This window comes from Chiloscyllium punctatum, chromosome 9 (genome assembly GCF_047496795.1).
Source record: "Chiloscyllium punctatum isolate Juve2018m chromosome 9, sChiPun1.3, whole genome shotgun sequence".
Taxonomy (NCBI): Eukaryota; Metazoa; Chordata; class Chondrichthyes; order Orectolobiformes; family Hemiscylliidae; genus Chiloscyllium; species Chiloscyllium punctatum.
The window spans coordinates 26154624-26181029 of NC_092747.1; the positions used below are offsets into that span (position 1 = coordinate 26154624).

Sequence of the window (26406 nt, forward strand, 5' to 3'; positions counted from 1 at the left end):
AGGTCTCTGGTGGCTTCAAGGCTCCCTATTGGACTCCCATCAATCCCTGTCCTATTGGCAGATTTGGCATTGAGTTCCAGGACTGCCTATGACTTTTGTCATTCTGTCCTGATTGAGGAAGGGAAACTCGGTTTTCAGTATGCGCTTACAGCTAGGTGATAGGTAAAGCACGTGGGCTGAAAAGGGGAACAAACACCAGAATGGAAGTGCCGATCAATATCTATTGAGAGTGAACTGCTAACAGCCTTAGGCATATCATAATAATGCGGCATCATGGGAAAATAGTGTGTGGATATAGGCTCAGGGACTTCAAACCAAGGGACTGTACTCTCCTGAACTCGTTCAGCTTCTGAATGGCTCAGTAACATTGGACTATCTTTAGCTGCAGTACTGACATGAAACCATTTATGGTTTGGACGGCTAGGTCCAGTTTTTCCATCATGGCCTGCCAAAATAAAAAAAATGTGTAATTCTCCAATAAAACATAAAAAGCTGTAAGCTGGCATCACTGACGAGATGCTTGAGAGTTCAAGTATTTGTCGCTTACAACTGGAAATGAGTCTCTTCAAGCATTTCTAACACGATGGGGTGGATGGTGAGTGGACTTCTGCTCCTAAACCAGAAACAGATATAATCTATTGCATGCCATAATCACCAAATATCACAATGTTTATATTCTGATATAAAAAGTAATTGTGACAAACTGTATAAAGCGCGTGAGGCAACTGCGAAACCTACAACTTGGTTTAAAGCAGCGTGAAAAAATATAAATCCACATTAAAAAGCAATTTGCAATGCAGCTTAAGGGAACAGCAGTCTGTAGTCCTTTGAGCCATGCAGCACAGACTGACTGAGAACATCACTCCTCAATAATATGAAAATTACAGTCAGCTTCACATTACACACAGACATGGTGAAGGAAAGCAGAAAACATAGCAAACAGCCAACAGGCCCCATCGCATCTAAAACAGATAAAGACAGGTTAATGAACTGGACTCCTTCCTGACTGTTCTCTTGTCATTCGTTGACGGGCTGGTTCTACATTCTTGGCATTTTCCAATCTTAATTAGCATTTCGATAACTAAAAGAAATGTTCCCAAAAATCATGTCTCCTGTTCTCCAATTCGAACTTGTGTCAGCTGCAGTCCATTTTGTAGCAAACTCACCAAGAGCTTGTAGTGCACTCAATCTGGAGTCACAAGATTCTGGGTTGAAAATCCCATTCCAAGAATCAAGGCTGACCCTCCGGTGCAGTGCCAAGGGAATGCCACACTGTCAGAGATGCCATCTTCCAGTCGAGATGTTCAACCAAGAGGCCATCTGCCTGCTTGGGTGTACATACAAGATGTCCCAGCAATGAAGCTATCCCTGGTGTCCCAGCCAATACTTATCCCTCAATTAACCTCTCAAGGAAAAAGATTATACAGTAACAATCGCATTACTGTTGATGAGAGTTTGCTGAATGCCAATTAACAACTGGGTTTCTTAAATCACAACAGTGATTACACTTCAAACATCACTTCAGTGGCTGTTTCTGCACTTTGAGCCACTGAGTCAGAGAGATCCATAGCACAGAAAAAATGGCCTATTGAATCAGTGCCAATCAAAACAACTACTTACCTATTCTAATTCTATTTTCCAACACTTGGCCCATAGTCTTGTATGCCTTGGCTTTGCAAGTGCACATATAAATACTTCTTAAATGTTATGAGGCTTTTTGCGTCTACCACCATTACTGGCAGTGAGTTCTAGTTTCTCACCACCCTCCTGAGTTAAAAACTGTTTCCTCACATTCCCTCTATACTTCCTGCCCTTTACCTTAAATCGATGCCCCCAGTCATTGATACCTCCACCAAAGGGACAAGTTCCTTTCTGTCTACCTTGTCTATGCTCCTCCCCATAGTTTTACACATTGCAATATGTCTCCCCTCTGCTTGAAGGAAAACAACCCCAGTCTATCCAATCTGTCTTCATAAGCAAAACTCTCCAGGCCAGGCAACCTGGTTAATTTCCTCTGCAGAGGCATCTCATCTTTGTGACATCCAGTCGCAAAGCGCTATATAAATGCAAGCCTCTATTTACCCTGGTAAAAGCTAAAAGTCACACAACACCAGGTTATAGTCCAACAGATTTATTTGGAAGTACTAACTTTTGGAGCGCTGCTCTTGTGTCAGGTAGCTACCTGATGAAGGAGCAGTGCTCCAAAAGCTAGTACTTCTAAATAAACCTGTGGGACGATAAACCAGTGTTGTGTGATTTTTAATTTTGTTCATCCTGGTCTAACACCAACATCTCCACATCACCTCCAATTAAGGCCTGTACTAAGGTCACCGTCCTGATAATGTAATCTAGCTGGAAAAAATCTAACCTGGATTGTCCACTTGACCCTGTAATAGTAACCGTACTTCAAGTTTCAAAAGTGATGGTTTGAAGCCTTGCTTTAGGACTCACTCACATGTCCAGCTTTGGTGCTGAAGGAGAAGTTTGGGCACTGTGTTTCAGAGACGCTGCTCATGCTTTATAACCTGCACCCACATAATAAGGGTGAGAGACAGAAACCATTGTAAGGTTTTACAACAACATGAAGCACAAAACTCTTGGTGATAATTCCTGAGAGGTCAGATGTGCATACAGACAGGAAAACCATCATTCCAAGCTAGCTCGTACCTTGCCACATTCCATCTTGTTTTACCTGACAGAATTGACTCACTGCTATCATGATGACTCTTGCAATGCCTTCCAGATTTCCAGACAGAGCCTGCAGAGGAGGTCCCCTTCCCAGGAACTAGAAGGACAGGACCAAGTAAAAGTCCCAGTAACAGGGCTGGCAGCTGAGAGCCAGGAGCATCCTGCTGACTTTTGTTCTGACTGCATTGGTACCACCAACCTGCTGCCAAGAGGAGGTTTAGCCAAAAGCTTCTATTAATGCTGTTAGCCTCTAGTAACAACCTTCTCAATTGTTCTTGACGATAATTTGTAGAAGTCAGCACTGGTGGATGGAATAAGCACAGGATCTTAATTTGCAGGCACTCATTTGGTACTTCCCCATTTTGGGCAAGTTCAGTGGCCATCCAAAATGAGGCCCAATGGCAAAGACTATATTTCTGGCTAAGGTTGTGGATGGAAGTTGAAATTGTCTGGTTCTCATTGGATGCTAAATACACACTCTGTCTGCATGTTCTAACAGATATAACGCCAATCTAAAAAGGAAGAAAGGATCCTCTTGGTGACCTGAACAATGTTCATTCCTTAATCAAATGTCAGTGAAAAGAGCTTAACTGACCTTGCACCTTGCTTGCAATTTGTCTGTCTTACTCCATGTAAACTGGCGAATGTGTTTGTCAACAAAATATTTAGATCTCATTACAGGAAGCAGTTAACTTGCTACGAAGAGCTTTGCCACATTCTGAGGAGAGAAAGACACTACACAAAGGTGGATAATTTACGTTTTTACACATGTTTGTATTGAACCTATTGAAAATATGACCACTGTGTTGCATTTAACCAGCATCACTGTATATAGATAAACAGTGCATTGTGTAACATCATTAATCTTAGCCTTTCCATCAGGAGATCAGATTATGGATAAAGAGTGCTTTGTTTCTGTTTTCTTGAAATGGCAAATACATTGATAATATGCAGTACCAATCCAATGAAGTGAACGGTGAGGGAGACAGTGATAGATTTCAAGAGGAAATTTGAGGAGGGTTGTTTTTCAGATTGAAGGCTTATGATCAGCAGTATTCCGCAGGGATCAGTGCTGGATCCACTTTTGTTTGTCATTTAGATAAATGGTTTAAATGAGAATACAGAAAGCACGGTTAGTTAGTTTGTGGATGACACCAATATTGGTGGTATAGTGCGGAAGGTTAGCTAAGATTACAAAGCAATGTTGATCAATTGGGGGTCAATGAGTTGAAGGTTGGCAGATGGAGTTTAATCTGGATAAATGTGACGTATTGCTTTTTGGTAGAACAAACAAGGGCAAGACTTATACAATTAAAAATAGGCCCTTAGATAGTGTTGTAGAACAGAGAGACCTAGGGATTTTGGTATATAATTCTTTGAAGTTTGCATCACATATAGACAGGGTGGTTTAGAAGACATATATGCTTACTTTCATTGCTCAGACCTTTGAGTTGGGACATTCTGTTGAGGTTGCACATGACATTAGTGAGGCCTCTTTTGGAATACTGTGTCCAATTCTGGTTGTCCAGTTATAGGAAGGATAATATTAAGCTGGAGAAGGTTCAGAAGAGATCTACTGGGATGTTGTCGGGTATGGAAGTTTGAGTTATAAGGAGACGCTGGATAGGGTGGGACTTTTTTTCACTGGAGTGTAGGAGATTAAGACGTGACCATATAGAGGCTTATAAAATGATGAAAGGTATGGATAAGATATGTATCAGATGTCTTTTGCCTGGGGTGGGGGATTTCAAGACTAGGGGTCATATTTTTAAGGCGAGGGGGGAATTCTTTTCCACAGAAAGTGGTTTCTGTGTGGAATGAACTTCCAGAGGAAGTGGTGGATGTGGATACAGTTACAATGTTTAAGAGACATTTGGATAAGTTCATAAATAAGAAATATTTGAAAGGATATGGTCCAAGTGCAGGCAGGTGGGATTAGTTTAGTTTGGGATTAAGATCAACATGGACTGGTTGAACCAAAGTGTCTGTTTCCATGCTGTATGACTCTATGATTCTAAGAGGACATACTGAAGTAAAACAGAAACAGAGAAACATCGAAAATGGGAGTAGCTGTAGGCCATTCAGCCCTTCCAGCCTGCTCTGCTATTCAATATGATCATGGCTGATCATCTAAATCAGTACCCTGTTCCCACTTTCTCCCCATATATTTTGATCCCTTTAGCCCGAAGAAATATATCCATCTCCATCAGGAAAACTTCTTGAAAACTAAGCCAGTTAAATTGAACAGTGTTGAAGGGGGTGTAGGAACAGTGAGATTTGGGCACTGTGTACATGCAAATCTTTGAAGGTGGCAGAACAGATTAACAAATTTATTGCCAAAGATATAGGACCCTGGCCTTTCATATATAGAGGCATTTGCCCACTAGTTGGAGGATCATAGTCAATTCAGGGTACTATACTTTCAGTAAAACCTAAAAACTTTGGCAAGGGTATAGAGAAGATTTATCAGAATGGCCCAAGGGATGAAAGATTACAATTCCATGGATAGATTGAAGACAATAGACATGCTTTCCTCAGAGCAGAAGAAGTGAGGAGGAAATTTGATAGAGCTGTTTAAAATCATTAAACAGTTAGATAGAGTAAATAAAACAAAATTGTTTCTCGTGGTTGGACAGTGAGTGTGTACTGGTTTAAGGTGATTGGCAAAAGGGCCAGAAGTGACAAGCTGAAAAGCTTTTACGAGTGATGAGTGTTTGGATTTGGAATGCATTGTCTGAGAGAGAGGTGGACGCACGTTCAATAGTACCCATTGAAAAGGAATTAGATAAATAATTAAAGGAGAAAGAAGTGGGGAAATAGAAGTGGGAGAGGGAGTAACTCTTCTAAAGAGCTGTCACAGACTTGATGGGCCAATTGGTCTCCTTCTTTAACGCTTTAAGATTCCAGTTCTGGAACAGATCATTCTGAAAACTGACAAACATTTGCTATGTTATCTGGCAGTATACTTCATGCTTCAGTTTGAATCTTTTGGCAAGGTTACAAATCCAAGTTTAATCATTTGTAAGAGCCAATGTGACAAATGCAGTTTTGTATTTGAAAGTTTGCCTTGGTCTTTTACTGTGCAATGCGCTGTGCTTGATTGAGGTGGTTCAATCACTGTTCATTCGTCTGTGTTGATGAGTCTCAGAGAGTTCGCAAAAACATGAAGAGCAATCGAAGAAGGAAATCGTGGGAGGAGTTGCATTCTCAGTTTTAGAAAGGAGTGGAATAAAAATCTCCATTTAAACGTGGCATTTTACCAGTTCTACTTAATACCATTAGATTCTGAGACAAAATGCGTGCAAATAAATATTCTATACGGTTTTGGCTTCTATCCATTCCCCAATGACCAGTTCCTTTTGTTCATTCTTACAGATAAAGCCAAAGTTTGCTCATTCTCTCTGGCAACCCATATAAATGTTATTCCTTTAGCTTGTAAAATTATGGACTGGGTTTTGCAGGGTGCCTTGGCCCCACCTTCCTGGGTAAAAGGTCATAGGCCAAGCACCCCAGAATCCTGATGGCTGCCCTGTAGCAATTTAACACAGTGAGCATTGGTCAGTGCTGGACTCTCTGACCAGTTTCATTTCATTTATCAGACTTTTTAAAAGAGGTTAGACAGAACTGTGTGGCTTGGTAGGCCATTTCCAAGGGAAGTAAAGAGTCAGCCACATTCCCGTGGGACTGGAGTCACTTGTAGGCTGGACTAGATAAGGAAAGCAGATTTTTTTTCTATAATGTGAACTGCAAACTGTCTGAAGTTTTACAACAATAGTGGTTTAATGGTCACCACTGGATCTGTGCTAAAGTGCAGATTTTTATGAATTGAATTCACCCATTTGTCATTATGTGAATCTGAACTGATGTCTCTAGAGCATTAAGTATGTAGTTAATAAAAATAAATGCTGTCTTTAACCATTCTGCACTGACTCCTGATTAAAATTGACCTAGAAACACATATGAGAAGTAGAGTAACCAATGCTCAAAACTGTACCTAAGATTCATTAGAACTGGCCAAATATGGACTTGCAAGTCTAAATGTCTAATTCTTCCTGCTTTTAAATTGAGGCTACAATAAATGCAATCAACAAATAAAATGTGCCTGAGAATAGTATTTTAGCTCATTCAAAGTCCATCCATTTCATTGCGCACATATGAAGGGCTAAATGGGTTTCTTCAGCCCAACTGATTTAATCAAAAACCCTACTTGCAGTGATTAAATCAATTATTAATGTTGTACCTACTGCTTTTGTTGTACTGTCCAATCTTATGGTCAATGTCATGACTCTTCCATGAATGTACAATTCTTTCAAATCTGCTCCTTTCAGTGGGGGTGGCTGGGGGAGACAGTGAGAGATAGAGACAGAGTAGAGAGGGAGAGCGAGAGACTGAGAGTGTGTGTTTTTGTCTGTGTGTGTGTGTTGCCTTTCCATGGATGTGAGAAGGGGGAGTAAATATGCAGCTGCATCAAGGAAGAAAAATCCATCTTACATAAACAGGAACTTGGTATTTAGAGAAATTAGAATAAATGAAACAGAAGTGAATTCCAGACGCTGCAACTTTGCAATGTTTACAATGGAAGCCATGTCTCATTGCTTCACAGATTCAGACACCTCTCTGTTATTAACAACAAGGTTAGGAGTTGGACCTAAATGATGATGCTACTGAATGTACACAGCTGTGAAAGATTCTGCTGTCTTAGTAGCCTGCTTGCTCTGGAGTGTGGCAAACACAAACTTATTTCCTTTATTGTTTTGCAAGGCACATTTACATACTTGCCGATGCTTACGATTTCATCTAAACTGTTTTCAATTTCCTTATAAAGTCACAAGTCCCCAGTGCATTGAGCAGAGCTCATGGACACGTTCATGCAAGAATGCTTTACTTTTTGTGAACCTTGAAAAACTACTCAAATTCTGTCCCATGTGAATCATATTATGACCAATCAGAAGTGTTGCATCCTGGTTTTGTTTTTGGTCTGTCTCTTTGAGGGAGAATGGAGGACTGAATCAAGTCATGTGATCCACTGTGACTTCTGCCTGACAACATACTTTACTTCACAAAGACAGGAACAGCTGGGCAAACTATGGACAGACTTTCGGTTTTTGGACAGAAACAGACAAATGCCTCCCAGAGACAAAAGGCTGCAGTTAGTGCCATCATTGAGCACACAGTGAGCTACAGGGCGGAATGCAAGAGGAAAGTAGGCTTCCAGTCGAAGAGACACATCCTGTGGAAGACTCTAGAGACAGAGCAGATTTGCCCTGGCAAGGAGAAGAAACCACTGGAAAGGACTATACTACCTATGGTCAGTTCGGGAATTCTCTGAAAACTAAGGAAGGTACTGCTCAGTGGTCAGTGACGTTGGGAGTGATTGTAGGCTATTTTCTTTCAGACTCTCATTCTGTAAAGAGCTACCATACATATTTGTGTGATGTGAGATGAGTTAAAAAGATTAATAATGGCATTTTTCTATGGTTTAGGGCATAAACAACCTAATAAACAATGTTGCTTTTAGATTCTTTGTTATGGGAAAAGTTTTTAAAAAAGATCATAGAATTCCTGCAGTGTGGGAGCAGACTATTCGGTCCATCAAGTCCATACCGACTCTCCAAAGAGCATCCCACTCAGATCCTCCATATCCCTATAATCCCGCATTTCTCATGGCTAACTCACCTAGCCAGTACATCATTGGACACTATGGGCAATTTAGCATGGCCAATCCACCCATCCTGCACATCTTTGGACTGTGAGAGGAAACCAGCACACCTGAGGAAACCCAAGCAGACACAGGGAGAATATGCAAACTTCACACAGTCACCTGAGAGTGGAATCGAACCTAAAACCCTGGCACAGTGAGGCAGCAGTGCTAACCACTGAGCCACTGTTATGGTGCTCACAAAGACTTTAAGTTGCTTTTAAGTTTCATTTAGGGGACGTAGATATTGCTGGCTATTTATTGCACATTGCTAATTTACAACAGGGCAATTAAAATTCAAACACATTGCTGTGGAGCTGGAATCACATGTTAAACAGACCAGGGTGTGGATGGCAGAGTTCCTTCCTTGGAGGAACCAGATAACAACTGACAATGGTTGTTACATGGTCACCATTAGACTAGCTTCTCAATTCCAGATTTCAAATGAATTCAGATTTCACAGACTGTCAAACCCATGTCCCTGGAACATTAGCAAGGCCTTTGGTCCTCCCAATTTCCTGTTCTGTCTTATGGACCTCTGAGATCCTTGTGCATCAGTACCTTCCAAATGAGGAAATCAATGTGCCGCTGCATCAGGCAGTATATGCAGGATCTCTGATTAGCTGTTTAGCGGAAACGTTGGCCATATTACAAGTCCGGTGACATGACACTACACCACCACCTCCCCTTTCTCCTTTCTTTGAAAGTTAATGGGGATCATCACAACATCTCTGCCACAGACTGGGAATTTGGGTTTCCAACTCTGGCTTGGACACATTCCTGGAGTTTTCAATGCAACTTCCTGTCTCCTATTGACCATGAACAGCACCTGCCCTCCATCCTGCCAATATGTTTGCAATAAAGGAAAATATTCAAAGACAAGTAAAGCACACAATCCTTATAATGTCTCTACGACTAATCCTGGAGTGATACACCTTAGCTCCAAAGGTAAATATTGGTTTGTGTGAAACTGCTTTCCAATGTGTATTCAGCACTACCAGTTGTGTGGTATTTTCCTTTTTTACCTGGTATGCAAAACATTATCATCAAAAAGACAGAATATACTGACAACAAACAATAGGCCCATCAGATTGAGAATGAATGATTGCCGAAACTTTAACAAAATGATTTAGGGAAAAATAATACACCATAATGTGAACCTACTTATTCACTGAGTGCTGGTGGATGGGATTGAATTCTTTTTACTTTTCTTAGGATTTTCAGAGGCTATAATTTTGTTTTTACTCGGGACGCAGTTCTATTTACACTCACACAACTTAGAGTCATAGCATACAGTGTTAGGGTCAGGACATCATTCCATACAGCACGGAAACAGATCCTTCAGTCCAACCAGTCCACGCCAACCATGTTTCTGAACTAAACTAGCCGTATTTGCCTGCATTTAGCCCATATCCCTCCAAATGTTTCCTATTCATGTACTTATCCAAATGTCTTTTAAATGTTACAACTGTACCTGCATACACCACTTCCTCTGGTAGGTCATTCGACACACAAATCTCTCCCCGTGTCCTTATTAAATCTTTCCACCCTAAGAAAAAGACCCTTGGCTATTCACCTTATCTATGCCCCTCATGATTTTATAAACCTCCATAAACTCATCCCTCAGCTTCCTATGCACCAGTGAGAAAAGTTCCAGCCTATCCAGGCTATTTTTAGAACTCAAACTCTCCATTCCCAGAAACATCCTGGTAAATCTTTTCTGAACCCTCTCCAATTTAATAATACCCTTCCTATAGCAGGGTGACTAGAACTGCACACAGTACTCCAGAAGAGGCCTCACCAACTTCCTTTATAACCTCAGCATGACATCCCAACACCTATACTCAAAGGTCTGAGCAACATGCTGTGTATTTTCATAAAATGTCCCTTTGATATTACTGCTTCAAACAGATGATTTCCCAGCTGCTTCAGATATATCTTCAGCCAACGGAAACATCAAGATAAACCTCTTGGATCTTTCTCTCAGGACTAATAGCACTGTTTATTTTTACCGAGTCTTCCAGGGCCAGAAGACATAATATTATTAAGGATGTCTTTTGGCTGCAGAATGGTTGATGCAGGGAAGATGAAACTGAAGATGCCATTCGAGTCTTGCCTGGGTCTTTCTCATTTTTCTGGAGAGCTGCAAATGTTTAGAGGGCACCCACCGGACAACAAAGCGACATTTTAAACCAAGTACCGCGCAGGTACATCCTGGGGCAGGGGCTGAGTGCAAACTGGCATCAAAGGAACCAATGTTGGGATTGCTGCTCTGCTGCAGACAATTTGATATGTTTTTGAAAGAAGTTAATCTTTGGCATCAGCTTCCAAAGTCCCGTTAAGGGCCAATGGTTTGATCGCAGAAAGAATCAGAAAACTGACTGAAGTACCTAAAATAAGTGGTAGAGCCCTCATTAATGTGGCCATAGACCTAACACCTATTTTAGATTGTGTCAGAGTTATATGAAAATTGTACATATTTTAGATGGTTAGGATATGGGTGAAATCATGGGATAGTTGCTTTGTTACTGAGGTTTCCACCTATTTTTCAGGGATGGTGGTAGTAATCTAGATGAGGGAACTAAAAGTAATAACTCCAAGTTTGCAGATGACACAGAGCTGGGCGGGAGGGTGAAGTATGAGGAGAATGCAGAGATGCTTCACTGTGATTTGAACACATTGAGTGAGTGGGGAACCACATTGCTGACGAAGTATAATGTGGATAAGTGTGAGATTATCCACTTTGGTAATAAAAGCAGGAAGGCAAATTACTAGCTGATGCTGGTGTCTAATTTCTACCTCATTGTACAAACAGAAGCAGCACATTCTGGCAAAAGCATTACAACATCTTTATACTGTCAAGAAATTGGTTTTGACTATTAACCATTAATTTAGTTGACTGGTTAGCACTGCTACCTCACAGCACCAGGGTCTGAGGTTCGATTCCTGCCTGTCTATGTGGAGTTTGCACATTCCCCGTGTCTGTGTGGGTTTCCTCTGGGTGCTCCGGTTTCCTCCCTCAGTCCAAAAATGTGCAGGTCAGGTGAATTGGTCATGCTAAATTGCCCACAGTGTTGGGTGTGTTAGTCAGGGGTACATATAGGGTCAGGGAATGGGTTTGGGTGGGTTTCTCTTCGGAGGGGCAGTGTGGAATAGCCTGTTTCCACACTGTGGATAATCTAATCTAACCTTTAAATGAATCAGGTCACTGTTTTAAAATGACTATAGAAGTCATCTGACCTCCAAGCTGGTCTAGCTCAATCAAAATGACAAGAATAATTAATAATCTAGATGAGGGAACTAAGAGTAATAACTCCAAAATATCCACTTTGGTAATAAAAGCAGGAAGGCAAATTACTAGCTGAACAGAAACTGATTGGGAAAGGGGGAGATGCAACATGGTCTGGATGTGTCCTGGTACAGGAAGGTTAGCAGGCAGGCCTTCATAGCGCGAGGATTCAAATACAAGATTCAAATATCTTGCTACAATTGTAAAGGGCCTTGGTGAGACCTGGAGTATTGTGTGCAGTTTTGAGCTCCTTATCCGAGCACGGATGTTCTGATGATGGAGGGATTGCAACAAAGATTTATCAGATTGATTCCTGGGATGGCAGGACTAGCAAACGAAGAGATACTGGATTAGTTCGGACCACATTCCCTGAAGTTCAGAAAAACGAAGGGAGACCTAAAACAATTATAAAATTTTAACAGGCTTCGTCAGGGCAAGTTCAGGATGTTGCCAATGACCATGGTGTCTAGAAGCAGGGGACATAGTGTAAGGGGACAGGATAGGTCATTTAGAACTGAGATGAGGAGAAACGTCTTTGCTCAGAGAATGATGAGCCTGTGGGATTCTCTGCCACAGAAGGTCTATGAGGCCAAAACATTGAATGTCTTAAAGAAGGGTTGGAGATAATGTTTAGTGCTAAAGGGATCAAAGGGCATGGGGAGAAAGCAGGAACAGGAGAAAGTAGGAACAGGGGACTGAGTAGGATGTGCAGCCACGATCACACTGAATGGCGGAGCAGGCTTGAAGGGCCAAATGGCCTACTTTGGCTCTTACTTTTTATGGTTTCATGCTTTTCAATGGGAAGTATGCCTGGACAACATTGTTAAGGAATGGATTTGCATTAAGACATTTAGAATTGACAATAGGTCACAGACATCTCATCCACAAGACAGAGGAGGAACCCAACTAAAATCCACAATGCTAAAAAGTTACTGAAGACTGTTGTATCTAATTCAAAGGCATCTTCAATTCAAAGGTTTGACAATAGGAGACAAAAACTGCTTCAATTTCAATGGTTTACCCCCCAGTGTGTGCCACTAGTCAGCTATCACACAACTGAAAAATGTGCTGCTGGAAAAGCGCAGCAGGTCAGGCAGCATCCAAGGAGCAGGAGAATCGACGTTTCAGGCATAAGCCCTTCTTCAGGAATGAGGAGGGTGTGCCAAGCAGGCTAAGATAAAAGGTAGGGAGGAGGGACTTATGCCCGAACGTCGATTCTCCTGCTCCTTGGATGCTGCCTGACCTGCTGCACTTTTCCAGCAACACATTTTTCAGTTGTGATCTCCAGCATCTGCAATCCTCACCTTCTCCTAGCTATCACACAACTGCAACACCCTTGCACAGTTACGGTTCCCCAAAGGCCAATCAATTCCTGACCTCATAACAGCCTTGGTTCAAAAACGAACCAAAAAGCCAAACTCTAGAGGTGAGGTAAGATTGATTGACTTGACATCGAGGTTGAATCTTTACTGAGTGTAGTATCAAGCATCTCTAGCAGAACTGGAGTCAATGGGAATTGGGGAAAAACTCTCCACTGGCTGCAGTCAAACTGGCACAAAGAAAGGTGGTTCTGATGGGTGATGGTTAGTCAGCTCAGCTCTATCAGAGTAGTGTCCTGGGCCCGGGGCCCAACCGTCTTCAGCTCCTTCATCAATGACGTTCCTTTCATCACGAGGTCAGAAGTGGGGATGTTTGCTAACATTTGCAACTGCTCACATAGTAAGGCAGTCTGTGTCCAAATGCAGCAAGATCTGGACAATATCCAGGTTGGACTGACAAGTGGCAAGTAAGATTTACACCACATCAATGCCAGACAGTAACCATCTCCAACAAGAGAGAATCTAAGCATCACCCTTGATATTCAATGCCATTACTATTACTGAATCCTGCACTATCAACATCCTGGGGATTAACATTGACCAGAAACTCAACCGGACTCACCATATAAATACTGGGTCTGTAAGAGTAGATTACAGGCTAGGACTCCTGCAGCAAGTAACACATCTCCTGATTCCTCAAAGACTGTCCACCATAAATAAAGCATAAGTCAGGAGCATGATGGATTATGCCACACTTGCCTGGATGAGCGCAGTTCTAACAACACAAAAGAAACTTGGATAAATCCAGGACAAAGCAGCTCTCGATGACACTACATCCACAGACATTCACTCCCTCCACAGGTGTAGCAGCATACCATCTATAACATGCACGGCAGAAATTGACCAGTCATACTTAGACAGCACCTTCCAAAGCAATGATCACTATTATCTAGAAGGACAGGGCAGTAAATACACAGGAACACCACAACTTGCGCGTTCCCCTCTAAGCCACTTACCATCCTGACTTGAGAATATATTGCTGTTTCCTCCCTTTGTCCAAAACCTTGAACTCCACCAGCAACCCTGTGGGTGCCCCTACACCTTAAGGACAGGCAGCGGCTCACAAAGGCAACTCACCACCACCTTCCCAAGGGTTGGGCAACAAAGGCTGGCCCAAACCTCGCAGCCCACATCCTCCAAATGAATCGAGAGTACATCAGCGAACATCCCAACCTCTGACCTCATGCTGGAGGACAGGTCATTAATATTGCAGCTGAAGATCTTTGGGCTGGAGAACCCTTGCAGTGATGTCCTCAGACTGTGGAGATTGACCTTTAGCACCACAACATCATCTTCTGTGGTAGGAATGAGTCCAATTGCGGAGCACTCCAACACATTGAGAACCCTAAAGAATCTTGAACTGAACCTGAAACATTAACTTTTTTTCATTCTCGACAGATGTTGCCAGAGCTGAGTTTCTCCAGCGATTTGAAATCTGCAGTATTTTGCTGTTATTTTTGTGAAATAAAGCACAACTGTGGGTACCGTCAAATAATAGAATGGCTTAATTTAAAAAGGATCGCATTGCTGATTCCCTCACTTTGGATCAGTTAGGGGAAGACCTTATTCCTAAAAGGAATTCTTAAGTATCATGAATTTATTAAAAGTATTTTGCACATTATATCGTATATCATGGGAAATATAAAGTGGACAACAGAGATGGAAAGGAACTCAACTATCAAACAATGGAGCTGTTGCTATGAATCAAAACAGGCAGAAAGTCTGTTCAACGTTGTCACAGCATTCTTTTGAACTATTTCCAAAGTGGTCTTAGATATTAAACAAGGGGCTTGATTGCATTCTGGAACTAATTTCACATTGGAGACATCAATGGCTTCAGTCTGACAATTAGAGATCAGGTTTCAGCAGACACTAGACTGTTGTGCTTCTTCAGTTTCTGTGTAATCAGTCACTTTTAAAGCCATGCTTTTAAAGGCTATGTCTCTCCTCACATAACATGCACTTTGTTTCAAGTTCTAGCATGTTTATGAGTTTATTTACTTAAGTCTGTTTCACTGTGCATTCTGTAAAACTGTTCATTTGCTCAAAAGCTTGACAAAAACATTTATAAGTAACAAACTGCCACAGTTATCAGCTATTGTGCAGAGAGCAGAAAACTCTGCAGAAAACTGAACCCTGTTCTTAATCTGGAACAAACCTCAGATACAATGCTGGCAGGGCAGAACATGATCAGGAACAAGGGAATTAAGAATGTTACATTTTGATTTCTAGTTTGTTAAAAATAATGAACATTCAGATTGTTACTGTCCGAAGGTCCTGAGGGGACGGGTTGTGGATAGCATCCCAGGATTCAAGGCACAGACCTAAGGTATAACACCAAGAGGCACACTTCTACCTCAAAAAGAAACCATGATATACTACCTGTTTAGTTCTGCCAATTACTATTCATATCATTGATGGTTTAACCTGAGGGTCATCATGCGTCAGGTGAGGGGAGAGAGTAAGGAGAGTCCTTCACTGTAACATCAATTGGTGCAGGCACTGAACCCATGCTGTTGGCATCACTCTGCATAAACAAACAGGTTGGATTGCGATGCAGACTGATGCCAACTGCATGCCCTAAATGTTCCCACCAAGAGAGTTTGCCATGAAGATCTCGCTTCTCAGTCTCTCCCCACACATGAGGCATAATGACCCTCAGTTAAACCACAATCAGCCCTCTCTCTCTCTCTCTCATGAGAGAGCAGTGGACTATAGTGGCTTTACCTTGCACATCATAATTGAAATATTGCTGAATCATAGAGTCATAGAGATGTACAGCACAGAAACAGACCCTTCGATCCAACCCATCCACGCCGACCAGATATCCCAACCCAATCTAGTCCCACCTGCCAGCACCCGGCCCATATCCCTCCAAACCCTTCCTGTTCATATAACCATTCAGATGCCTTTTAAATGTTGCAATTGTACCAGCCTCCACCACTTCCTCTGGCAGCTCATTCCATACACATATCACCCTCTGAGTGAAAAAGGTGAGTCCTTAGGTCTCTTTCATATCTTTCCCCTCTCACCCTAAACCTATGCTCACTAGTTCTGGATTCCCTCACCTCAGAGAAAGAAACCTTGCCTATTTACCCTATCCATGTCCCTCATGATTTTATAAACCTCTGATGCTCCAGGGAAAATAGCCCCAGCCTATTCAACCTCTCCCTATAGGTCAAATCCTCCAACCCTGGCAACATCCTTGTAAATCTTTTCTGAACCCTTTCAATTTTCACAACATCCATCCAATAGGAAGGAGACCAGAATTGCACACAATATTCCAACACTGGCCTAACCAATGTCCTGTACAGCTGCAAACTGACCTCCCAATTCCAGTACTCAATACTCTGACCAATAAAGGAAAGCATACGGTGGCACAGTGGTTAGCACTGCTGCCTCACAGCACCAGAGACCTGGGTTCAATTCCCGCCTCAGGAGACTGACTGTGTGGAGTTTGCACGTTCTCCCCGTGTCTGCGTGGGTTTCCTCCGGGTGCTCCGGTTTCCTCCCACAGTCCAAAGATGTGCACGTCAGGTGAATTGGCCATGCTAAATTGTCCGTAGTGTTAGGTAAGGGGTAAATGTAGGGGTATGGGTGGTTTGCGCTTCGGCGGGTCGGTGTGGACTTGTTGGGCTGAAGGGCCTGTTTCCACACTGTAAAGTAATCTAAACCTTCTTCACTATTCTATCTACCTGCGACTGCACTTTCAAGGAGCTATGAACCTGGTCTCTTTGTTCGGCAACACTCCCTAGGACCTTACCATTAAGTGTGTAAGTCCTGCTAAGATTTGCTTTCCCAAAATGCAGCACCTCGCATTTATCTAAATTAACCTCCATCTGCCACTTCTCAGCCCATTGGCCCATCTGGTCAAGATCCTAATGTAATCCGAGGTACCCTTCTTCCTTGTCCACTACACCTCCAATTTTGGTGTCATCTGCAAACTTACTAACTATACCTCTTATATTCACACCAAAATCATTTATATAAATGACAAAAAAGTAAAGGACCCAATACCGATCCTTATGGCACTCCACTGGTCACAGGCCTCCAGTCTGAAAAAAACCCTCCAACACCACTCATCTGTCTTCTCCTTTGAGCCAGTTCTGTATCCAAATGGCTAGTTCTCCCAGTCTTCCATGAGTTCTAACCTTGCTAACCAGTCTCCCATGGGGAACCTTGTTGAACACCTTACTGAAGTCCATACAGATCATGGACACCGGTCTGCCCTCCTCAATCGTCTTTATTACTTCTTTAAAAAACTCAAGTTCGTGAATCATAATTTCCTACACACAAAGCCATGTGTGTATCGCTCATCAGTACTTGTCTTTCCAAATACGTGTATATTCTGTCCCTCAGGATTCCCTCCAACAACTTGCCCACCAGCTATGCCAGGCTCACAGGTCTATAGCTCGCTGACTTGCCCTTACCACCCTTCTTAAACAGTGGCATCACGTTAGCCAACCTCCAGTCTTCCGGCACCTCACCTGTGACTATCGATGATACAAATATCTAAGCAAGAGGCCCAGTAATCACTTACTTCACTTCCTACAGAGTTCTAGGGTACACCTGATCAGGTCCTGGCAACTTATCCACTTTTATGCGTTTCAAGACACCCAGCACTTCCTCCTCTGTAATATGAACATTTTTCAAGATGTCACCATCTATCTCCCTACATTCTATATCTTCCATGTCCTTTTTCACAGTAAACACCGATGCAAAATACTTGTTTAGCATCTCCCCCATCTCCAGCGGTTCCACACAAAGGCTGCCTTGCTGATCTTTGAGGGAATTCAAATGGATTTGAGGCAAATCCCCCACAGTTCCTTTCAAACTGATTATTTCAACTGCCAGGAATCTAGTTAACAATCTTGGTAAGCTGATATGTAGTGCGCGACAATATATTTATTGTTAATTACTTGTTTTTACAACCTAATTAATCATATATTTTCACAAAGGAAAATCTGGTTGGAATAGGAGGAGCTCAGTAATTGGGATGATAGTGCACAGGGATAGAGACTAATCCACTGAAGGGCTACATATGATTGCCAAGGGGTCAGAAATCCAAAGCTAAACTTGTTCTATCTCAAGGGTCCAAGATTGACCAAAAAAAACTGCTGTATGTTTAATCAACAAATGGTTTTAAAAACTGAGTACTTTGAATTGCTAGAAGACAGAGCCAGAGAAATCACAATCTCATTCTGTAATTTGTTTAATGGCTGAATGAATAATGGCAGACAGTTCCCTAACCCTGTGGTTTCCAAACTGGGACTATCATAATTGGAGTACCTTCCCTCTGGCTCTGCCACTGTGTTTGGGTGTGAGGGGGTGGGTTGAGCAAAGGAATTGATTATCTGTGCGCAGTGTGGGGAAAAGGACTAACTTCAGCATTTCTTGGTGGAGTGGGGTTAAGGAAGCAGGCTAATTACAGTGTGCCTATGTGGGGGTTGGGGAAGGGTGGCAGATTATTACAGTGTGTATGGGGATCACATTAGAGAGGAACCTCACTGAGTCTAATGTCACTAATGAGCACGGAGAGCTTGGGTGAAATGTCAAAGTCCATTATATCCTAAGCTGTATGGAAGTATTCCACTTTCGGCATAAGGTTCAGCCTTGAATTGGGATAAACACAATTCCACACTTGGCTAAGTTATTTACTTTTGTGAATCAATTCCATTTTGTTTTAAAACAGTGTTGTGTGAAAGCCCTCAGGGCTGTGAAGACGATCTTGTATCATCGGAAAGCCTCAGTGGCACATTCAATATTTATTTGACTCATCTCATATTCAATTCAATGATGTCAAGTCTTTTGGGAAATTTGGACTAAACTTGCTATCGATTAGTAATGCTGAATACAAATGTGAATAGGAGACACTGAGGTCTGCAGATGCTGGAGATCAGAGCTGAAAAATGAGTTGCTGGAAAAGCGCAGCAGGTCAGGCAGCATCAAAGGAGCAGGAGAATCGACATTTCGGGCATAAGCCCTTCTTCAGGAATGAGGAGGGTGTGCCAAGCAGGCTAAGATAAAAGGGAGGGAGGAGGGACTTGGGGGAGGGGCGTTGGGAATGCGATAGGTGGAAGGAGGTTAAGGTGAGGGTGATAGGCCAGAGTGGGGGTGGGGGCGGAGAGGTCAGGAAGAAGATTGCAGGTCAAGAAGGCAGTGCTGAGTTCAAGGGTTGGGACTGAGAAAAGGTGGAGGGAGGGGAAATGAGGAAGCTGGAGAAATCTGCATTCATCCCTTGAGGTTGGAGGGTTCCTAGGCGGAAGATGAGGCGTTCTTCCTGCAGGCGTCGTGTTGCCATGGTCTGGCGATGGAGGAGGCCAAAGGACCTGCATGTCCTTGGTGGAATGTGAGGGGGAGTTAAAGTGTTCAGCCATGGGGTGGTTGGGTTGGTTGGTCCGGGTGTCCCAGAGGTGTTCTCTGAAACGTTCCGCAAGTAGGCGGCCTGTCTCCCCAATATAGAGGAGGCCATATCGGGTGCAGTGGATGCAGTAAATGATGTGTGTGGAGGTGCAGGTGAATTTGTGACGGATATGGAAGGATCCCTTGGGGCCTTGGAGGGAAGTGAGGGGGGAGATGTGGGCGCAAGTTTTGCATTTCTTGCAGTTGCAGGGGAAGGTGCCGGGAGTGGAGGTTGGGTTGGTGGGAGGTGTGGAGCTGATGAGGGAGTTGTGGAGGGAGTGGTCTTTCCGGAACGCTGATAGGGGAGGGGAGGGAAATATATCCTTGGTGGTGGGGTCTGTTTGGAGGTGGCAGAAATGACGAAGGATGATACGATGTATATGGAGGTTGGTGGGGTGGTAGGTGAGGACCAGTGAGGTTCTGTCCTGGTGGCAATTGGAGGTGCGGGGTTCAAGGGCAGAGGAGCGAGAAGTGGAGGAGATGCAGTGGAGAGCATCGTCAACCACGTCTGAGGGGAAATTGCGGTCTTTGAAGAAGGAGGCCATCTGGGTTGTTCGGTATTGGAATTGGTCCTCCTGGGTGCAGATGTGGCAGAGGTGAAGGAATTGGGAATATGGGATGGCGTTTTTACAGTGGGCAGGGTGGGAGGAGGTGTAATCTAGGTAGTTGTGGGAGTCGGTCGGTTTATAGTAAACGTCCGTGTTGAATCGGTCATCCGAGATAGAAATGGAGAGGTCTAGGTAGGGGAGTGAGGAGTCTGAGACGGTCCAGGTAACTTTGAGGTCGGGGTGGAAGGTGTTAGTAAAATTAGGTGTGAATGTTAATAATATCTGTGTCTTCCCGGCCAAGACCATGAGCTGGTCAGGTAAAGTAATAGAATGTTGAACGCATCAAACAATGAAATTTAAATGAGTATTTCAAAATGTAGGTTTTCACACAGAGGAAGCTTGATTATCCGAATTTCGGATTATCCAAAGAAGATCACAAGGTCCTGATAGAAACATTACATCAAAGAGGTGTTTCAACACTGATTACATATGAACCTGGATTACTAAAATGCTGCCGAGAACAGTCCTGGACATCGATGGGAGACCAGGCACCGTCTCCAAATGACTGAGCTCCCGCCCTCTCTCTCTGTCTCCCCACACTTTCCTCGATTTCTACACAGGGGAGTACCCTAAACCCCCCCTTCCCTAGATAATGTCTTCAACATTGTCCTGTACAGGGCGAAGGTGGAACCTGTCAAAAAGTTGCAGGAAAAAATTGTCTGTGTGTGTGCGCTATTTTGAGACTCACCCCGCCAAGAGGCGGCAGCCTTTTGTTGTCCAATCTGGCTTCCCCTGGGACGGGGCTGGGGGCGGACAGGGGGACAGGGTTAGATGGGGTTGGGTGCTAATGAGGAGCAGTGTTGGACAGGTTTGGGGGGGTAATGGAGTGTGGAGGCGGACAGGTGGTGGACAGGTTTGGGAGGGTGTCGGTGGCTAGTTTAGATGGTGCTGGGGGGAGGACGTGGGGGTGGGAGATCATCAGGGTTGGGGGGGTTGGGGCGGATGGGGTTGTGGGGTCGGATATGAGGGAAGGTGGGGGCTCGTGCACAGTGTGCTGCTGCCAATCTCCTGGTGAGTCAGCATGGATTCATGAAGGGGAAATCATGCTTGACTAATCTTCTGGAATTTTTTGAGGATGTAACTCTGAAGATGGATGAGGGAGATCCAGTAGATGTAGTGTACCTGGACTTTCAGAAAGCTTTTCATAAAGTCCCACATAGGAGGTTAGTGAGCAAAATTAGGGCACATGGTATTGGGGGCAAAGTACTAACTTGGATTGAAAGTTGGTTGGCTGACAGGAAACAAAGAGTAGTGATAAATGGCTCTATTTCGGAATGGCAGGCAGTGACCAGTGGGGTACCGCAGGGATCAGTGCTGGGACCGCAGCTTTTTAAAATATGTATTAATGATATAGAAGATGGTATGAGTTATAACATTTAGCAAATTTGCTGATGATACTAAGCTAGGTGGCAGGGTGAAATGTGAGGAGATTGTTATGAGATTACAGGTTAGGTGAGTGGTCAGATGCATGGCAGATGCAGTTTAATGTAGATAACTGTATGGTTATCCACTTTGGTGGCAAGAACAGGAAGGCAGATTACTCCCTAAATGAAATCAATTTAGGTAAAGGGGCAGTACAAAGAGATCTGGGTGTTCTTGTACACCAGTCAATGAAGGTAAGCGTGTAGGTACAGCAGGTAGTGAAGAAGGCTAATAGCATGCTGGCCTTCATAACAAGAGGGATTGAGTATAGAAGCAAAGAGGTTTTTCTGCAGCTGTACAGGGCCCTGGTGAGACCACACCTGGAGTATTGTGTGCAGTTCTGGTCTCCAAATTTGAGGAAAGACATTCTGGCTATTGAGGGAGTGCAGCGTAGGTTCACGAGGTCAATTCCTGGAATGGCAGGACTACCTTACGCTGAAAGACTGGAGCGACTGGGCTTGTATACCCTTGAGTTTAGAAGACTGAGAGGGGATCTGATTGAGACATATTCTTATAAGGATTGGACACTCTGGAGGCAGGAAACATGTTTCCGCTGATGGGTGAGTGCCGAACCAGAAGACACAGCTTAAAAATATGGGGTAGACCATTTAGGACAGAGATGAGGAGAAACTTCTTCACCCAGAGAGTGGTGACTGTGTGGAATGCTCTGCCCCAGAAGGGAGTGGAGGCCCAGTCTCTGGATTCATTTAAGAAAGAGTTGGATAGAGCTCTCAAGGATAGTGGAATCAAGGGTTATGGAGATAAGGCGTAATCATATTGAATGGTGGTTTAGGCTCGAAGGGCAGAATGGCCTACTCCTGCACTTATTGTCTATTGTCTATTGAACGGGGGGACTTAGCAAGTGCACACTGTGTCAATCCCATTGATCTGATGGGGGGGGGCCTCAGCAATGCTGCAGAATCCTTACACACAAGTCTGCTCAGAAACACGCCCTTAGGCAAAGAGAGGTAGAGCAAGGAAAAAGGAAACTTCAGAGTCCCAAAGGAGAGGCATTGAATCAATTAACCGAATAATCAATTATCCAAATGAAATCGTGCCCATCCATCTTGTTCGGATAATCAAGGTTCCTTGTAATATGATGCATTATTGTATGTTGAATATGCTAACTTTAATAATTATACACTTAATGTTACTATGCTGCCTTGTTGCTGTTTTACTGTTGTACCAGCCTCAGCCACTCCCTCTGGCAGCTTATTCCATCCACGCACCACCCTCTGCGTGAAAGAGGTGCCCCTCAGGTCCTTTTTAAATCTTTCACCTATCGCCTTAAATGTATGTCCTCTAGTGTTGGACTCCCCTACTCTGGGGAAAAAACATGGCTATTCACCTTATCTATGCCCCTCATGATTTTATAAACCACTATAAGTTTAACTGTATTCCTGATGAAGGGCTCTTGCCTGAAACATCGATTTTACTGCTCCTCGGATGCTGCCTGAACTGCTGTGCTTTTCCAGCACCACTCTAATCTAAACTCTGGTTTCCAGCATCTGCAGTCATTGTTTTTACCTCTATAAGTTTACCCCCAGCGTCAGATGCTCCAGGGAAAATAGCCACAGCCTATTCAGCCTTTCCCTATAGCTCATACCCTCCAACCCTTATCAATCTTTTCTGAACCCTTTCAAGTTTAACATCTTTCCTATAGCAGAGTCCGGATCTCACCAATATGGATAGAGTGGCCTATTTTCATTATTCCTCTTGTTCTTGAGGAGGGTTTTGTGTTTTACTTACTGTCTGTAAAATAATACAGCTAACAACTGTATCACCTGTTGATATGCTATTTCTTCAGAAATATAGATGTACAATTAGCTGCAGGCAAAAAAAGACACAATATCTAGCATGCCCACAATGGGATCCTACTCTCTGTGATATACTAGTATTAAATTAAATCCTAATTAGCCCCATAAACACTTAAAATAATGGGACCATTTGGAGATGTGGACCAGTGTTGTGGTGTCTGAGAGAGTATTTCATGTCGACGAGAAACTGATAAATGGGGGAATGTACAGTAACAGATCTGCATGGGTCGATACTTCTGAGTAAGTACACATGCAGATGGGTGAACAAAGTTATTACTTTAACATCGATTTAAAAGTGGTTCCCGAAATATTTCAGTGATGTGGCTTTCGTGCACAAAGCCTGGATTATTTGTGACGAACGCTGCAGCTTCATGTGCAATAACAATAGTGTTCACCTGAATAAGAAGTGAGCAACAAACACCAACCAGCATTTATACAACTCCTTTAAAGTGGTAAAAAGTTCCAAGAAGTTTCACATTAGTGTCTGCAAACATATTATTATATCACACCATATGAAATATTAGAACATGTGGAAAGAGTGAAGATAAAGGGAATAGGAAAGAAACAAAAGGAAAGAGGGAGGACGGAGGAAAAGAGGAGAGCGACAGAGGGGAAGGGAGGAAAGCAGAACAGAGGAAGAAAACAGAAAGTTTTAGGGAAGAAATTTCTGAGCTTAAGTCCCAGGCAATTAAAGGTACACCATCAATAGTGAATTAATGAAGATCAGTGGACATGACATGAGAGCTGGTATATGTTGGAGTGTTGCAGTAAAGGCATTTGTTACAATGAGGCTGCTGGAGTTTTCTTTTCTTTTTCAAGTCACCAGTGATTATCCATGGAATACAGTTAATCTCAGCAAATCACAGGGTGGTAAGCGTATAATCCAGGCTGGAGTGTTTTAAACTGTTTCTCTGTTATCAGAAAGTGCACTACACCTCTGTGTTACAGTACAAACTTACTGCAGGTCATCTCAAAGTTGGAACAAGATTAGTTCATAAAAAGAAACAATCCATCAGGATAAACCTATCAATATATGCTTCCAGATTTGTGAAATATTCCATTAAAATTAGTACAACTGGAGCCTAACATCAGTCATGGGGGAATTAAATAAATCTTTTGAAAAATGTTGGTGCAAAACACATAAAATTTTCACTGCACTGCCAATTTCCTGGAACTGGCAATTTCAGAGCATGGGCTCAGAACTGAACTGAAAGGCTGAAATAAACTCAAAATAACAAATTCACCTACACTCATTCCCTTCACAATGCCACTTTGAAAGCAGAGACCAAAGATAAATGCTCCTTCTTGGATTTTCTGAAAGCAATTATCAAGACTTTTATCATCCAGTAGCCTCTCACAAGAGCATCGCTCACCAAGAGCATTGATAAATTTTTTAAAACATTCTTTCATGTGATGTAAACATCACTGGCTCTCTCTAGGTCTCTTCAGAGAGTTGTCAATGACAATGCTGTGGACCAGGACTCACATGTTGGCCCGACTGGGTAAAGTCTGGGATTTCCTTCTTGAAAGCACATTCGTGGACCAGAAGGGTTTTTGCAACAACCTATGAAAGTTTCACGGTCACCATTACTGAAAACAGCTTTACACACCCCGTTTATTAATTGAATTCCAACAGCTGTCACAGTGGGATTTCAAACGGTCTCCCAAAGCATCACTCTGGGCCGTTAATCCAGTGACATTAATACGACAGTATCAGCTCTCCGAGCTGCTCACTTAAGCTGAAGATGAAAATCAACTAACGTCAATAAAAGAGCTGACATCTGAGCTGGAATAAACAATACTAGAGATGGCTCAAGTCCTAGACCATGTCATTACACTCCCTGTTCTACACAATTTAGACAACTGATAATCAAGAAAGTGCACGTTCCAAACATTAGAAATTATACTTCAAACTGAAAAGACTATTTCGTTTTATGCATACACAAATAATTAGACCTTGAGGCTGTCGTATTCTGCCATCCAAGCTATATTCTGAATTTTCCTGCTTGCATTAAGCCTTCAGTATTTTCGAACTTAGTTTCAATTTTGATCTAACACGTTCTTACCTTTATCAGAAGCTCATATCGGGGAATTCGTTGAACAGGTTTGATCATTAAATCAGACAGTGCCTGCTTCTCTTTGTTCTCCCTCATGCTTTGCTGCAACATAAGAGAGTTCACAGAATCACAGAATTGTTATGGCCATTCTGCCCCATTATACTAGCACCTGCTCCTTTAGTGAGCATCAATAGCTAGTGCCGAGCCTGCTTTTACCCCGTCACTTGAACATGAAGGAATTTGAGTAATGTATTTTTATAATCAACCAATGTCCTCTTGAATTTCTCAACTGAATCTGCCTCCATCACACTTACAGGCAATGCACCCCACACCCCAACTACTCACTGAATGATAAAGGTTTCAAATCTTTTCTTTACTTCACTCTTGCTTCTTTTACAGATCACTTTAAATATATGCCCTCTTGATCTTGTCAGTTTCCTCAAGATGCCTTGTTACAACACATTAATATAGAACATAGAACAATACAGCGCAGAACAGGCTCTTCGGTCCTCGATGCTGTGCTGACCTGTGAACTATTCTCAGATCATCCCCCTACACTATCGCAAAATCATCCATGTGCTAATCTAAGGATTGTTTAAATCTCCCTAACGTGATTGAGTTGACTACATTAGCAGGTAGGGCATTCCACGGCCTTACCACTCTTTGCGTAAAGAACCTGCCTCTGACATCTGTCTTAAATCTATTACCACTCAATTTGTAGTTATGCCCCCCTCGTACAAGCTGACATCATCATCCTAGGAAAAAGACCTTCACTGTCTACCCTATCTAATCCTCTGATCATCTTGTATGTCTCTATCAAATCCCCTCTTAGCCTTCTTCTTTCCAATGAGAACAGACCCAAGTCTCTCAGCCTTTTCTCATAAGACCTTCCCTCCAGACCAGGCAACATCTTGGTAAATCTCCTCTGCACCTTTTCCAATGATTCCACATCCTTTCCTAAATATGGCAACCAGAACTGTACACAATATTCCAAGTGTGGCCGCACTAGCGTTTTGTATAGTTGTAGCATGATATTGCAGCCCCGG

At 42.9% G+C, this 26406-nt stretch overlaps 1 protein-coding gene across 3 annotated transcripts in view; it reads right to left on the reverse strand.

The window, feature by feature from the left end:
• The window catches only part of LOC140481228 (rho guanine nucleotide exchange factor 17-like), a 442785-nt gene that overhangs the window by 109951 nt on the left and 306428 nt on the right, over positions 1 to 26406 (reverse strand). For all 3 annotated transcript variants that reach the window (XM_072577087.1, XM_072577086.1, XM_072577085.1), the window contains exon 5: positions 25370 to 25462. In XM_072577087.1, the coding sequence (XP_072433188.1) occupies positions 25370 to 25462 (93 nt within the window). The remainder of the gene's footprint in view (positions 1 to 25369; positions 25463 to 26406) is intronic.